General features: G+C 51.3%; 2 protein-coding genes across 2 annotated transcripts; both read left to right on the top strand.

Moving 5' to 3' along the window:
• Positions 1-920: 920 nt before the first annotated feature.
• LAJ45_10488 (uncharacterized protein) lies at positions 921-2,075 on the top strand (the record flags this gene model as incomplete). The annotated part of the gene is made up of 1 exon (XM_046120013.1): positions 921-2,075. The coding sequence occupies one exon, from the start codon at positions 921-923 to the stop codon at positions 2,073-2,075; it is 1,155 nt and encodes a 384-aa protein (XP_045966822.1).
• Positions 2,076-10,324: 8,249 nt separating this feature from the next.
• On the top strand, positions 10,325-14,514 carry LAJ45_10487 (uncharacterized protein; the record flags this gene model as incomplete). The annotated part of the gene is made up of 3 exons (XM_046120012.1): positions 10,325-12,916; positions 12,979-13,672; positions 13,754-14,514. 3 exons carry the CDS (start codon positions 10,325-10,327, stop codon positions 14,512-14,514), a joined length of 4,047 nt encoding a protein of 1,348 aa, XP_045966821.1.
• Positions 14,515-15,630: the final 1,116 nt, after the last annotated feature.

The following is a 15,630-nucleotide window of genomic DNA, read 5'->3' as shown; positions in this document are numbered from 1 at the left end:
ACTGTAGAGTAGGGCACTTTGGATAGGAGCATACATAAGGAAGAACCTTTCTCCATATCTTTCCCTATCTTCATGATCTTCTACCATCTTCAGTACCATCCATACTAAATATTCCTATTTCCATCACGATTAAAAACAACTCACGCCCCCCCGCATTCCTACCGATAACCCCATCACCGGATTCACCATCGATAACTCTACACCCACATAATCTTCTAAAAACGTACTCAGGTAGGCTCCCTATGTCTCGTGGTTCTTCATTATCGTGAGCATTTCGTTTTCGTATTCTGTGCGCGCACCCTCATTTCCCACTAGGATACAAAGTCTTAATCTGGAGCGTGACAGCGGTTCATCTCTGGCCTTTCCCCCGTAGTGAAGCTCTCTGAAGGACCTCACCTGACTGACCACGTGCGGATAGGGACAGGCACAAAAGACAACGCAGATACTCATTTAATAACTGAAGCTTACTCCCTCCGCGGTGCTACCATCTACAGCTTTCCTCCCCCCCTACACACAAAAAAAAGATCTCTTTTTGCGTACATACCTACATACCATACTTACAGCTTCCCCCCCCCCCCCCAACCTCGTGGTTTCCTGATCACCCCTTGTGATATCAACAAACCTCCTGGAATTTTGGAGTGAGATCTACAAATATCCTTTTTTCCGAGGAAGATACACGCACAAAGAGAGAGTGTGTGTGAGAGAGACCCGTGTGTGAAAATCGTAATCTCCCCCAACATACCTGGATAGAGAGGTGGCCGGGCTTCTTTTGTTTAAATAGAAACCTCACCCTTTTTCTTTCTTTCTCCTATCTTTGCTGACACTGAACGTCAACCCACAAAGATAGCTGCACTGAACATTCCAACACCCGTTGATAACTAAAAGAAGAGAAAATATATAAATAAAAAAACGTGAGAGAAATGGAGGAGCCATCAAATCACGGCAGCGGAAAACGATCTTTCTTTGGATTGGGAAAGAAGAAGAAGAACCAGGATAAAGCAAAGCCGAATCCAGACTCACCACCAACAACAGAGGCAGCATCTCCTGAGCTTGAACCAATGTCCGATATCGACGACACCCCAAATACAACAATCCCAATCAGCGCTAAAGCTCCACAGCTACCCCAGTTAACCGCTTTTTCGCCTATCGCAACAACAGCCCCTAACGTTTTCTCGAGCTTTCCTTCCCCACCAACAACATCCCCAATTCAATCCGTAGGATCGAGCTCCTCACCACCCCTGGTTCCTCGTCCGGGCACGTCTGAGTTTGCCTCGCCTCGCTTGTCCACCAGCAGCTCCCAAATCTTTGAGCGCAACGTCCAAGAGCAGCTCAGCAGCACAAACTTACCGCCCCCAACATCTTCGGCTATTCCCGCACACATACAAACCGAGAATCGGATTCCCGCTGTCTTGGAGGCTAGCTCTCTAGCCATCACAGACGAGAAATGTGGGGTAGACGAAGTCGAGATCGTCATGCATAGCATGCATCAGCCAGCCGTCTCCGTCCCTCACAGGGGCACCTCTTCAAGCCCAGTCTACGGGGGTCACGTGCCCGGGTACGGAAGCGACAATGCAATCGACGAATCCTCGGGGAACTCTGGAGATGAGCTCTCATCGCACGGCATGGGAATTGGGGCCGCGGCAGCAGCTGATAAGCGCAGGTTGTCGTTCATTTCATTTGCGGACGTTGTTCAGGCAGAGCAGGCCGAGCACGAAGGAGTAATGGCGTCTTCAGGGTCGCTGAGAAACCTTTCCCCAGGCGGTTCGCCAAATGTAATACCCGCAGATCGGGATGTTGCGCTTTCGACGATAAACGAGACGCTACGGCGCTCGCCTTCGCCCATCCGGCTTGGGTCTAGCCCTCCACGTGGAAGTGGGAACGTACAGAGGACTTTGAGTGGGAAATCGATGGGAACGGCAGGGGCAGGGTCTCCGCCAAGAACTAGTATGGGAGACTCGCTTGGCATGGAAAGGGGCGAGTTGACAATCGAGACTATGAGGCAGGCACTGAGGAAAACAGGCAGTGGGGACCTGTCGGGGTACGGAAGTGCTAGAAGCAATCCCAGCCTGCGATAGAGAAACAGAGAGGAGTGGGGAAATGTTGTGCTTTATTTTTTATTTTTTAGGAGGTGTAGTTGGGATGGGTATTTTTATGAGGAGTTTTCGTCAATTTTATTATCTATTTATTTTCATCTGGCCTTATTGGAGGCAGACCCGGTGTTTCTCTTCTTTCTTTTCTTCCGAGTCACCTCTTTCCTTCTTTTCTCACCTGCAACCTGGAAAGTTGGAGTAACGAGCGAGATTAAGTATAAACAACCGAAAGCCCATCACACCCCCCCAAGGGAAGGAGGGTTGCATCATATCGAATACCTAATCTCGCTCCCAGAATTTGCAAACTGGGGTGATTGACTACATATGTAGCTAGCTAGCTAGTTGGTTTGGCAATCACAATCACTGGATCGTTGGGTGGATTTTGTGTACCCGGAAAGCCATTGCCGGACGACATTGTGGGGAAGGCTTCTTTTTTGCTTTGGTTTGGTTTTCTTTTTCTTTCCATCTTCCTTTTTGGTAAAACCGGCGAGGAATTAAGAGAGGGAAATTGGGGGAGAGGGGGGAGGGAATCGGATTATGGATGCACACGAGATACATACATGGTCTGGCTGGTCATCGTTCTGGGGAGAAGGGAAAGGAAGGTTTTGTCATCATTGTCGTCGTCGTCGTCGTTGTCGTGGACACACTTATACCCTCCCTCCGTACCTCACTCACTCCCCTACTCTAGCTGGTGCGTTACGGTAGTTTAGTAATTCCAATAAGGTGATCACAAAAAGAATATTCCCCACCCTCCGCCATGCCCATAATTGGTATACACTTCCCTCTCCAGCCGTTGAATCATTGGTATTTGTGTGTTTTGCGTCCGTCGGGATTACTGTGCTGTGCTGCAGTGTACTGCACTGCACTGCACCGGTGATGGGAACCGGGTGGGAGGGAGGGAGGGAGGGAGGGAAAGAAACGTGGTGGTAGGGAAGGGAAGGGAAGGGAGAGAAGAGGGTCTCAGGATGGTTATGTACTTTTTAGCCGGAGGGCAATTGGCAATTGCAATGCAACTTTCCTAACATAATATGGCACTCCTCAAGTAGATTGGGGGAGACATTTCAAAGAGGGTAGGTCCTGCCCGACGAGAGAATTAAAGAGAAGATCTGAGGTAGAGGAACGTAGGACATGACCCTCAAGAGAAGATAATTAAGGGAGTCAAAGAGAAGGAATTAAAAGATACGAGGTCAGGACGTCGGAGGTCGGAGAAGTCGGGGAGCACGGGGGGTGGGAGGTGTTACAGCATTTCGCCCGTCCGGCCCGTCCTACTACGTCTGCTCATGTAGGTACTTTATACCTCGAGCTATGGTACATGACCCTACATTACATGTATCTTCTACACATGTACCTACATGTACCTGCTCTGCTACTAGCTTGGGCTTATATATCTGACTGAGTGTGTGTATGTGTGTATGTGTGTATGTGTGTATGTGTGTATGTGTACGATGTGCTGCGAGTGATTACTGATGAACCGGCAAATCTCGACAACGTCGGACCGATCCCGTGGGTTTGGGAAAGCTAGAACCCTAGAACCCTACATGTACCCTAGGCATCTTACTCCGGAATTGATAACAAAGAGTACTATATATTGGGCAAAAAAAAAGTTAATATGGATGAACACCCCCTTGGTTCCCCGCAAACATGTGGAGTAATATATTGAATTATTGGGTTGGAGATTGTATACTAGTAGTGAGTCAAGGGGGGTGGATGGAAATCTGGCTCATGTAGCTAGCTTGCATATTGACCTCGGTCTTCTCCCCACACCGCTCCCCCCCCCGGTTGGTACCCCTGGATTTTGCGGTCCTGGCTAGATCTGTTTGCTTACGATATGTATATGTGCGTTGTATGGGTTTTTGAGTATTCGGTGCTTCTGAAATTTTGATATGGAGATACGGGTCACGTAGAGTACTGTATCTGACACACGCTACACGCACCATATCCTGAAACACCGCGACGCAGCGGTGGTGCATTGGGGGCGGGGGGGGCGTTATACGTGAAGAGGCGTATGTACTCTAGAGAGGGAGGCATATGTAGAGCACACATACATACCTGTGCTTCATCTCCAAAAAAAGCAAAAACAACAGGAGACAGCGGGGAGCTGCATATACGGTACTAGCTGTTGTAGATGAAGTGCTATCATTTCAGCTCGGGGAGGAGAGCAATCACCCACTCTACCTAGCTAGCTAGCCAGCTTTCCGGCCGTTATCGCCGGAGTGAGTGAGAATGGGTGAGAAAGTGAGCTTTCCACCTGACCGGCTGAGGGTGAACTTATGTAAACCGGTGATACGGAAGGAGGGCCCGCCGCCGGGATTCAGCAACGTCTATTGGGCCGGTAGCTGGCTAGCCGACCTGTAGCTAGCTACCTACACTAGAGTACATGATTGATAACGTGGGGTTGCAATTGATCAGGTAAAGAATAAGAAGCTAGAAAAGAAAAAGAAAAAAGGGATCGAAGATCAGAAAAGAATTAAGAGAGTAAGAAAGCTCAGGCTCGGTGATTGATGTTTCGCCGCTAGGGAGAGGGGTCTAGAGTAGATGGCCCCGGCCGCTATGACGCCTGGGCCCTGGCTTGGAGGCTTGTTAATACCGATATCTGTTATGCCTCACCTTTCTTTTTTCTTTTTTTTTACTTTTCAACCCCAGTGTCTCGGAGAGAAGCACAGCAGAGATATGAATGTATGAAAGATGGAGATGTGTGTATCTAGACGGAGCTGAGGCCCCTCGGTAAGATATGACAAGGGGAGAAAAAGGAAAATGAGGGTTTGGTGGGGTCTTTCCCGTATGCGGTTTGGGGTTCCGGGGAGAGGAGGTGAGGTGCAGGACATGGCAGATGTTAATGTAGAGGGACGGGTATGTATGGAGAAATAGAGTAGGGTAGGGTAGGGTAGATGTAGATATCGGCCTGCGTCCTTCAAGCTCTAACTAGGTAATTGGATATATATGTAGGTGCTAAGGAGGTACCAACAGGTGGGTAACTTTGGAATAGAGTGCTGCCGTGTTTATATATATTGTGGCTTAGAGATCAGAAGGAGCAATTGGAAAAGTGGAGGTGCTGGGATGATTAGTTGTGATTAAAGTTATTGTTTTCATTTCAGTTCTGTTCTGTTTTTCCCTTTCCATGCATATGTGCACGCACGGAGAAGACCTACCTACAGGGCTCGGAGACAACTCATGAAAGGGAGGAATTGATGTCCTCTAATGTTGTTTGTCTAGACACCGATGATCCTCAATAACCCTCTTACAAACCGCAATTAGCTTTGGCGAGTGAGCAGCGAACGAGCACGCACTTTCCGAGTGCACTGACTACATGTATGTGTGAGTAGCTGACAGATTGCTTAAATAGATATAAAAAAAAAAAGCTATTTATTCATGATATCAGTTTGAGAGAGAGAGCCGGGTGCGGTCCAGAGTACTCGGTCCTCCGCCAGTTACTCTACAGCAGCTACATACATGTACCTAGCTGCAAGTCATCTCATCTCAGGCAGGGCAGACAGACAGACAAGACAGGCATGTACGTTCGAGGTCCGCGGAGTGCAAGCGCCTACATGAGCGGTAATGAAAACAAGAAAAAAGGGACGCGTGACGTTGGCGTTGGTCGGCGGCCAGCCAGGCATACATAACATGGCGTTTTTTTGCATGGAAAATCCGTTCGGAGAAATAACCTCGACCGTTAGATCTTCTAGAAGGATGGTCATAGTGGGTTTGTGGTTGGTTGGTTAAGGGTTGGTTGGTTGGTTGGTAGGCGGTTTGTGGTGGTGGTGGTGGTGGTGGTGGTGGGGGAAGAATAAAGGAGTGAGTGAGTAGTGCTCCTTTAGTAAGTAAATAATTAGAATACTTATTTGGACATTTGAAAAGGGAAGGAAGGGGCAAGTCGGTATTAAATCCCACAGCCACCTCCGCTGCCGGCCGCCGGCTTCCTCTACTGAAACCCTAAGATTTAACACTGGTCGGTATATCACGGAGTGGAAGGGGGAGGAAGATCATATCTCGCGCGAGTCGAGGTATGTAGAGTAGGTAGCTGGTAGCTGTAGTATGTTTAAGGCTTTACCCGGGTAAGACATGAATGAGCAACCTTCCTTCCTTCCTAAAACTGCCCTCCGACATCTCTCTGCCCCCCCTCTTTTGTAAAACTCTAGAACTGATGGTCGTTCTGTCCTGCCCTGTAGGTCCAGATATAAATTGCGTATTATTAGTTGCCTACTCTAGATGTGGGTAGTAGAGCACCTACTATGAGCTAGCGGTACCTGCATACCGCTGCTCATCGCTTGCTTGCTTCGCTTTGCTTGATTGATGATTTGATTGATTGCCTGCTTTGCTCACTCGCTAAAGGCTGATATGATTGATCGATGCTACAGGATGGAAGATGCTACACACACACACACACACACAGAATCTCGAACCACACAGCACCTCGAACCTCTGAGGTGAGGTCCAGAGTCGACATCTGTCACATCGGCACTTTTCAGCCGCTGAGGGGAAACAAAAAACAAAAGAATTATTCACACCCAGGCCAGGCACATCCATCGATCCATCCACCCATCCATCGACTCCATCTGCGTTTACCTTACAGATACAGATAGGTATTCTAGAGTTGCCCTATGTGATGTGATGTGAAATCCGCCAGCACGGGTCCTCATCCCTCATCCCTCCCTGCAACCCCCCCAATCACCCCCAATCACCCCCAATCCCCCCCACCCGATATCCAGGGCGGAAGTAATAGAGTATCGTATGTGGAATAGAGGGTGTGGGCCAGGGAAGGTACGACTTCTGACGGGACCCACCTCCAGTACTGCACCTCCACTCCTCTCCCACCATCCACGTCCAGGAAGGAAGCGAGAAATGGTGAAAGGGATCGATATCATAATCATAATCATAAAACTCTACATGATAGACTTTTCTCACTCACATATACCCCAACATTCCTACATATATGTGTGATGTAGCCTATGTACCTACAATAACCTACATACAGGTACATATGTAAACAATCACGAGTACTCTAGAGTAGCAGACGCACATAATCACTTGTACCCCAGGCTCCATCTCATGCAGCATCGTTCGTTATATTGCTCACATTAGATTTATTATTATTTGATCTGGTACATACGTCCCATCCCCACTGAGATTCTCTCACTCACTCACTCACTCACTCACTCTCTCTCTCTTCTACCTGCCCGACCCAAACTCTTTCCGTCCACGACGACAGACAGACGAGAACACGGTCCCCCTCCCTCCCTCCCTCCCTCCCTCCCTCCCTCCCTCCCTCCCTCATTCTCCCCGCTCCGCCCGGCCACGAACCTCACTCACTCACTCACTCACTCACTCACTCACTCCCTGCTCTAGCCTTGAATTCCCTTCCCATAAACGCCCCGACACTCCAGTCCCTTTTCAGGATCGCTGTGAATCTTTTCCACTTTCAATCTCCGACAAAACCACACTATTCCCTAGATAGCAGTGGTGCACTGGACCACCCGGGCAGGAAAACAATAATACAATAATAATCTGAGCCTCTTTCTCTCTCTTTCTCTGGGCCTGCAGCGCAGTTGTGGTGCTTGAATTGGACACCTGCCTACACCTACATATTGACTACTGACTGACTGACTGACGGACCTGACACCTCCACAACTGCCCCCACCCCCCCGGACGCGGGTAAAACACGAACCAGTCTGGACCTCTTGCTATCTAGGCTGGACTCTGTCTGTTCCTCACCCCCCCCCCCCCCCCTTGGAATCCCCAAAGGCTGGATTTTCACCAACCACTCAACGTTACCGCTACTACTACTATTATTATTACTACTCTACTACTGCAATTACTACAATTACTACTACTATCACATACTACTACTACATATCTAACATATCTATAAGCCTTACCTTCCAACTGTACATACTTCTATGGGAAATCGCTCTTCGAATTCCTGCCCTGCGCGCATCATACATTGACCTACTCCTACTACATACCTACTACTACTACTATTTTACATATTCCGCGGTGCTCCACTTTGCGCAAAAAAACAATTTCTTCCTCTCTGAAAGAAAACATTTTTAAAAAAAAACAGATACATATTACTTTAGGCGTGAGCACACACAGTCCGCTTTTTTTTTTTTTTATCTTTCTGTGCCGCAATTATTTTTATTTTTTTATTTCGTTTTTTTTTTTTTCCTTTTCCTTTTTTGATACCTGCATATTTGTACCTACATACAGCAGCAAGCAGCATACATCTTTTTTATCCTTTACGTCGGGTTTGCGTGCTGACATAAACCCGCCTGACTCGCATCAGACAGACGCAGGTCCGAATATCACCCGCCCACCCTTTCCCTCCCCCCAGCAAGCCAGCCAGACGGACAGACCAGACTAGACAGCCTGGAGTCTCTCAGTAAGTCAGCCAGCCAGCCAGCCTACCGCGGCCTTACCCTGCCCATCCCCATCCCATCCTCCCACACCACCACTACCACCACTCCCCCCCCCCCCACACACACACCGGAAGAGCGAAGAGAGAAGAGAGAAGAGAAGTGTGTGTGAGAGTGCGAGTGTGAGTGAATCGGAAAGAGAGAGAAAAAGTAGTGTAGTCGGTACCTGCCTACTTACTTACTTACCTAGATAGAGTACCTACATACCACCCACCCACTCACTCACTCACTCACTCGATCACTCACTTGCTGTATCTACCCTACCCTACCCACCTGCCTGCTACCACCTAGCAGCATCACATCATAGGGAAAGAGGAAAAAACACGACATCGATCAGAGCGAGGTAGGTAGAGGTCCGAACCCTTTTTTTTCTTCTTTTTTATTTTTTTTTGTTACTCCACCTCGACTCTCACCTCATCTCATCCTCTCTCAATTCGCAACGAGGAAAAAAAAAAAAAAAAAGGGCGCCGAACGCTTATTCGTTCTAGTGAAGACTCCGGTAGACAACTGAACTCTGAACTGCTTTTGGCACAGAATCACCGATCGCCATTGGGTGTTGTTCTTGGAGTGTTTTACTTTATTTTTTATTTTATTTGTTAGTTGAACTTACTACCGTTACTGGCTGTTTGTTGCTGCTGCTGCTGCTGCTTTCTTACCTACCAACTTACTACCAGCCTCTACTACTACTACTACCACCGCACCGCCGGCTTGTTAACCAGCCAAACAGACAGACAGCACCGAGTGACTGAACAAGAGAAGAGAGAGCCAAAAGAGAGAGCCAAAACCAAAAACCAAAGGGTGACTACACACAAAAGAAATCCCCGTTGTCTACAACCACCCAATCCACCACACACCACCCGCCACACACAAACCACCAGCCCACCAACACATGGGAACGGAAACGACGCCAAAGTCAAAGATCGAGGAGATTACTGGAACCTTTGTGGCCTGGATGGGAAAGTGAGGCGCGCAGCCTCGGGGGAAAGAATTTTAGAAACACAAGAGAAAAAAACACAAAACCTAAACAAAAAAAAAAATACAATACAAAACAAATAACTTTTTAACCTTCTTGAAGAAAGAGAGAAAGAGAAGAAAAAAAAGAAGTCCCTTTCGCCTCTCGCCCGGCCCGCGCGAAGAATTTACGGACCGAGAAATAATTTCGGAAAATTACAGTACTTACTACATCCTACTACATATTACTACTACCGCTCACACAACCGCACCCCCGGCCGGTTAGCTAGCTAGCTATAGACCTACGTTCCCAAGGGCCCAGCGCGTGCGCGCCGCACTCCCGCTCGCCCGCTCCGCTTGGCTCGTTTTCGCCGAAGAGGCCGATTCTTCTCCTTCTTTCTTTCTTTTCGTTCTCTTTTTTTCTTTTCATTTTTCGTTTTTTTTTTTCCTTTGGGTTCTGTTACGGGGAATTGGTGGGTGTGTGCTTTCTTTCTTTCTGGGACGGTATTACTTACTTACTTACTTACTTACTCAGTACTGCTTCTGCGCTCTTCTTTCTTGTTGGGTTGTGTGTCCCCGTAATAATAATCTTAAGCAATATCGAAGATATCGAGAGCCGACTTCCTTCTTCCACACAAGAGAAACAGACAGACCAAGCCCGAGCAGCTTCATTCGTCCTCTCTCTTTTCTCTCACACACACGCATACTCTCTCCCTCTCTCCCTCTCTTACTATTTCACTCTCTCTCGCTCTCAATATCTCACTCTCTCTCAATCCTCACGCCCTCCTCTTATCAATTCCATAAGGAAAGGGCCCAAACAGCAACAGCAGCCCCCTGCAAAGCGCAACCCGCAATTAACTCACGCCACGGTCAATGACCGGCCGAAGCCCCATCCACGCCTACCATCCGGGCCCCACAACCAGCAGGATGGCCGCCGCCGCTGCCACCTCCATCCACACCACAAACACCACCAACATCAACACAACCACAACCTCCTCCGACCGCTACTTCCCCATCAACACCGCCGTGATCCCCGGCTACGCGCGCAACAGCCCGCCTCTCTCAAACTCACTCCCGTCAGACTCGTCTTCCCTCTCGGGTAGCTACCACAGCCACCACCACAACCACCACAACCACCGCCACAACAGGGACATGATGACCATCCGCGCCGTGTCGCCCGACTGCGACGCCGCCAATGACGACGACGACGGCAACGAAACAGACGACTCGCTGGTAGCGCAGCACTCGCCGACCACGCCGCCGCGCACACCAGCGCACACGAGCCGCTTCGACATGATGGGACTGCTGGGTGGGCACCACGGGCACGGCGGCGGCGGCTCAGAGTCACCGACGGATCCAGTATCTCCAGGAGGGCTAGGACTGGGTATGGGTATGGGTATGGGCATGGGTATGGGGAAGGGGCAGAGCCGGCTGCTGTCGCGCCCGGGCTTTCTGCCGTTTGCGGACCTGAGCGTGCGTGCAAGGGACGGGGAGGGCGCACGAAGGAGGGGCACGTCGCCGACGACCGAGAGGCCGAGTACGATGGAGGTCATGATACAGCCACCCATACACTATCATAGCTCGCGGTATGTACAAGGGTTTTTGCAGGAGGGCGGGGCGACGTCGGTGGGCTTTCCGTCGACGCAGGCAATGGGGTCGGGGGCGTGCGGGTCTGGTTCTGGGTCTGGGTCTGGGTCCGGGGGGTCCGGAGGAGGGGGGAAGGTGCTGGTCAAGACGGGCAAGCAGAGGTTCCTGAGGAACCAGGCGTCGGTGAGCACGCTCAGCGCGCGGCTGACCGAGTCGCCGACCGCCAGCTCGCCCATTACACCGGCGCTGCCGCCGCCCGACACGGGGACCGTGTTCCGGCTGATGAAGGAGCTGCGCGGGCGCATGGAGGGCTACGTCGAGTACCGCGTGGGCGACAACATGGTGTGGGTCAAGGGCTACTGCCTCATCAACGAGGACACGGGAAACCTCATCCACCACCGCGATGAGATCACGTCCACGTCCGCCACCGCAACCCCGCCAACCGTCATCATCGCGGACCTCCGCGGCTGCCAGGTGAGGCCTACACAACTGCCCGACGACTCCGACAGCAGCAGCGGAATCATCGAGGTCTCCGCACACACGTCCATCGTGCCCATAAAGCTGCGCCCCCTGGACTCAACGCAGTTCACGCGCTGGCTGGCGGCGCTGCTGTGCTGGCAGCCCATCCCGCCCGCGGGGCCCCAGAATAAGATGGTGAAGCCGCAGACGCTGGTGCTGACGCAGGAGCGCAAGGTTGACCGGCGGCGCAACTCGGACGCCACGCTGTCCAAGGATGCGGCGATCATCAAGGTTGGCAAGATGCTGCTGTGGCGAAAGGGCGGGCTGAACGGCGGGCTGCACCATCATGGCCATTCGGCGGGGGGGTCCGGGGGCGGCGGGAGTGGCAGCGGCGGAAGTGGGTCAGGGAAGGGATCGTCGTCATCGTCGTCCGGGAGGAGCAGCGGCGGGAGGGGCGGCGCGGCGGGCGTAACGTGGCAGCAGATATCGTGCACGCTGCAGGAGAATGGCGAGTTTAGGATGTATGCGGAGGCGGATACGACGCTGTTGGCGGTCATCATGCTACAGCAATTGTCGAGGTGTGCGGTGCAGCAGTTAGACCCAAGTATTCTGGATAAGGAGTTTTGCATCGCTGTGTATCCGCAGTACTCGCAGCTGTCGACGAGCGGGTCGCTGGCAAGGCCGGTGTATCTGAGCATCGACAGCCGAATATTATTTGAAGTGTGGTTTGTCCTGTTGCGCGCCTTCACAATGCCGGAGCTGTACGGGCCGGCCTGCATGAACCCGACCTCGCCGTCGACCAGCTCACGCGGATTAGCGGGCATCGTCGAGGGCCAGGATATGGGCGACGGCCTGGTGGACTCGTACCGCGTGCAGCGTAGCCTGTTTCTGCGCGTCGTCGAGGCCAAGATCACGATGCCCGGCGGCGGGCTCGATAGCCTGAAGGAGAACCTGGACTGCTACGCCGAGGTCATCCTAGACGGCGAGGTGCGCGCAAAGACGATGGTGCGCACAAAGACACACAACCCTTTCTGGCGTGAGGACTATGAGTTTCCCGACCTGCCGGCGAGGATGTCGGATGTGGGCGTCGTGCTGAAGCAGCGGCATCCAAGGTGGAAGACGAAGGGGTCGGGCACGGCGACGGGGTCGGGAGGAGGGTTTGGAGGTGGTTTGGGAGGAGTGAGTGTGCCCGGGAGTAAGGATGCGGTTATTGGCAGGCTGGATATATCGGATGAGCTGAGGTTCGAGGCGGATACGGAAGGCTGGTGGCCGCTGAGGTTTGAGAGGGACATAGAGGGCTGGTGGCCGCTGATGTCGTCGAATAAGGGCGCGGAGGAGAAGGTGGGCGAGATGTTTTTGAAGATTGGCATGGAGCAGTTGATTGTGCTCATGGCGCATGAGTATAAGGATATCTCAGATGTGCGTGTCTATTCTTCTTTTTCTGGGTATTGAATATGCTAATTCCTCCATTCTGTCTGTAGCTTCTGCACAACTTCACCAGCGGCATAACAATGGAGATGGCACAGGTCATCTCGCCCGACCTACGCCGCCTGGCCGACACTCTCCTGAAGATCTACCAAGTCAACGGCAAGGCCAGCGAATGGCTCATGTCCCTCGCCGAAGGCGAGATCGACGGCCTCCACAAGGAAACCATCCCCATGCGGCCCGGACTCGGGCGGCACCGCAACTCGGACGAGTCGTGCACCTCTGACCAAGACGCGCCACACCCACGGCGGGAAGTCTCAAAGTCGGCGCTGATGGATGCCAATATCCTGTTCCGCGGCAACTCGCTGCTGACCAAGGCGCTCGACTCGCACATGAAGCGGCTGGGGCGCGAGTATCTGGAGGAGACGCTCGGCGAGCATCTGTGGAAGATTGCGGACGAGGACACGTACTGCGAGGTGGACCCCTTGCGCATGGAGCCCGGGGAGAACCTGCCGAAGAATTGGAAGGTGCTGATGGGCATTGTGAATGGCATCTGGAGTAGCATATATAAGAGCCCGGAGAGGTGCCCGATTGAGCTGCGCAGGGTGCTGAAGCATATCAGGGCGTGTGTGGAGGATCGATATGGGGATCTACTGAAGAGTGTGAGCTATAGTAGTGTGTGTGGGTTTCTGTTTTTGCGGTTCTTTTGTCCGGCGATACTGAACCCGAAGCTATTTGGGCTGCTAAAAGGTGTGTATATCCATTCAATTGAGCCCCCAAAGGTTTTTTCTCTCTTTTTGTGGCAAATACTAATGATGCCCCCCTCAACAGATCACCCCGGCGTGCGAGCCCAGCGCACCCTCACCCTCGTCGCAAAGTCGCTCCAAGGCCTCGCCAATATGACCCCCTTCGGCGTCAAAGAGCCATGGATGGAGCCCATGAACGAGTTCCTGCACGCGCACACCACGGGCCTCCGCGACTTTGTCGACCACCTCACGAACATTCCGCCCACGCAGTTGTACGCGCAGGAGACCGTTCCGCCGTCGTACGCCACGCCCATCACGATCCTGTCGCGGCTGTCGCAGCCGTCAAAGGAGGGGTTCCCCTCGCTGCCGTTCCTCATCGACCAGCCGCGCGCGTTCGCGGCGCTCGTCGCAATGTGGCTCAAGTGGTGGCCAGTGCACCATGCAAAGTGCCCCGAGCACCATATTGAGGGCGATCTAGCACGGTTTCATGAGTTGTGTCTAGAGGTGAATGAGAGGATCCGCGTGTGTGTGGAGAAGGCGGAGAATGCCGAGAGGCCGTCGAGTTCGCTGTCAGCGAGGTGGGAGGAGGTGGCGGAGAAGGTGGCGGGCACGGGGGGTGGCCAGGGGGTCGGGCAGGTGCTGACGATGTTTCCGTTGTCGACGAAGGCGCATCGGGTTGTGGGGTTGGCGGCGGGGGAGGAGTGGGTGCAGGGTGGGGGTGGGGGATATGCGGGCGCGCAGGGCGGGCAGGGGAGGTCGAAAAGCAAGTTTATGAGTGGCTTTGTCGGCGGGATAAAGAAGAAGGTCAAGTCGAAGACGTATGTGGGCGATCATGATGAGGTATGACGATGGAACGGCCGTGGTGGGGGGTAAAAAAGTTTTTTTATATTTTTTATATCATATTCAGCGAGACTCTTGGGGTCTGGTACTTTCTTTTATTTTCCTTTCTTATTGTTTGTCGACTCCTCCTCTGTCTGAACCTTTTCCTTTTTATATTGATACTGGCATATAACATGTGTGGGCTCCACTCACTGTCCTAAGAGTGGATTTCTAACCCCCTTTCTTTTGTCTACTCTACCGGACTATCGCTATCACCATTTTCCCTTGTTTCTATCTTCTGGGTTTCATTTCTTTATGGGGATTCTTTTTTGATTTGCTATACTAGTAGTATTAGTTTATACCACACGCACGCGCACACTCATCCGCGCAGTTTGAGTCTCTTTCTTTCTTTTCTGTTTTTGGTCATTGGGAGGGGGAGTTCGTACCATATCATCATTACTGTTTTTTTTTTTTTTATATCTATTTTAGTATCTATTATTAACGATCGAGGGCGGCCTTCTTTTTTTCTATTTTCGCTTCTTTTCTTGTATTTTATCTGCAAATATCTCTTTTGTCGTGTGCTAAAAAAGGGTCTTCTTTTTTCATCAGCTGTTTTTTATTTTTCGTTTTTGGTAGGAGGGGGGAGTGGGGGGAAGGGCCGGCGGGGATGGATGGATGGATGGATGGATGGGGTGTAGGGTGCACAGGGGGGGTGGATTAACGGAGTAACTCTTTTTTTTTTTCAAGTATTTTTATTTTATTTATTTACAACTTTTTTGTTTGTTTTGGCGGCTTTCTTGTTGGGGTTTTTGTCTTTGTGTTGGAAGGATGTTTGGCTTTTGGCTTTTTATGATGCATGGGTGATGATTGGCAATTGGTGGTGTACTGACGGACCTTTTTTTTATTATTTTTTATTTTATCGCTATCTCTACCTCAATAGAGGCGCGGATTAGCGTTGGAGGAGCAGATCAACTGGGCGGGCAGAAGGCGAGAGAGGACCCGGGGGCGGGGGGATGGGTTTTTTCTACAGTTTTTTTTTTTTATATCTTTATTATTTTTACTATGTCTGTACTTTTCAAGGAGCTCATTAAATCAGCTAGCTACATGTAGTTAGTTAGTTAGCTTTAGAAGGGGCGGAGGATT

The sequence above is a fragment of the Morchella importuna genome (genome assembly GCF_003444635.1).
Source record: "Morchella importuna strain M04M26 chromosome Unknown Morimp01GS046, whole genome shotgun sequence".
Classification (NCBI taxonomy): Eukaryota; Fungi; Ascomycota; class Pezizomycetes; order Pezizales; family Morchellaceae; genus Morchella; species Morchella importuna.
Note: the sequence above shows the minus strand (reverse complement) of the source record. Positions and strands in the feature narration are given on the sequence as shown.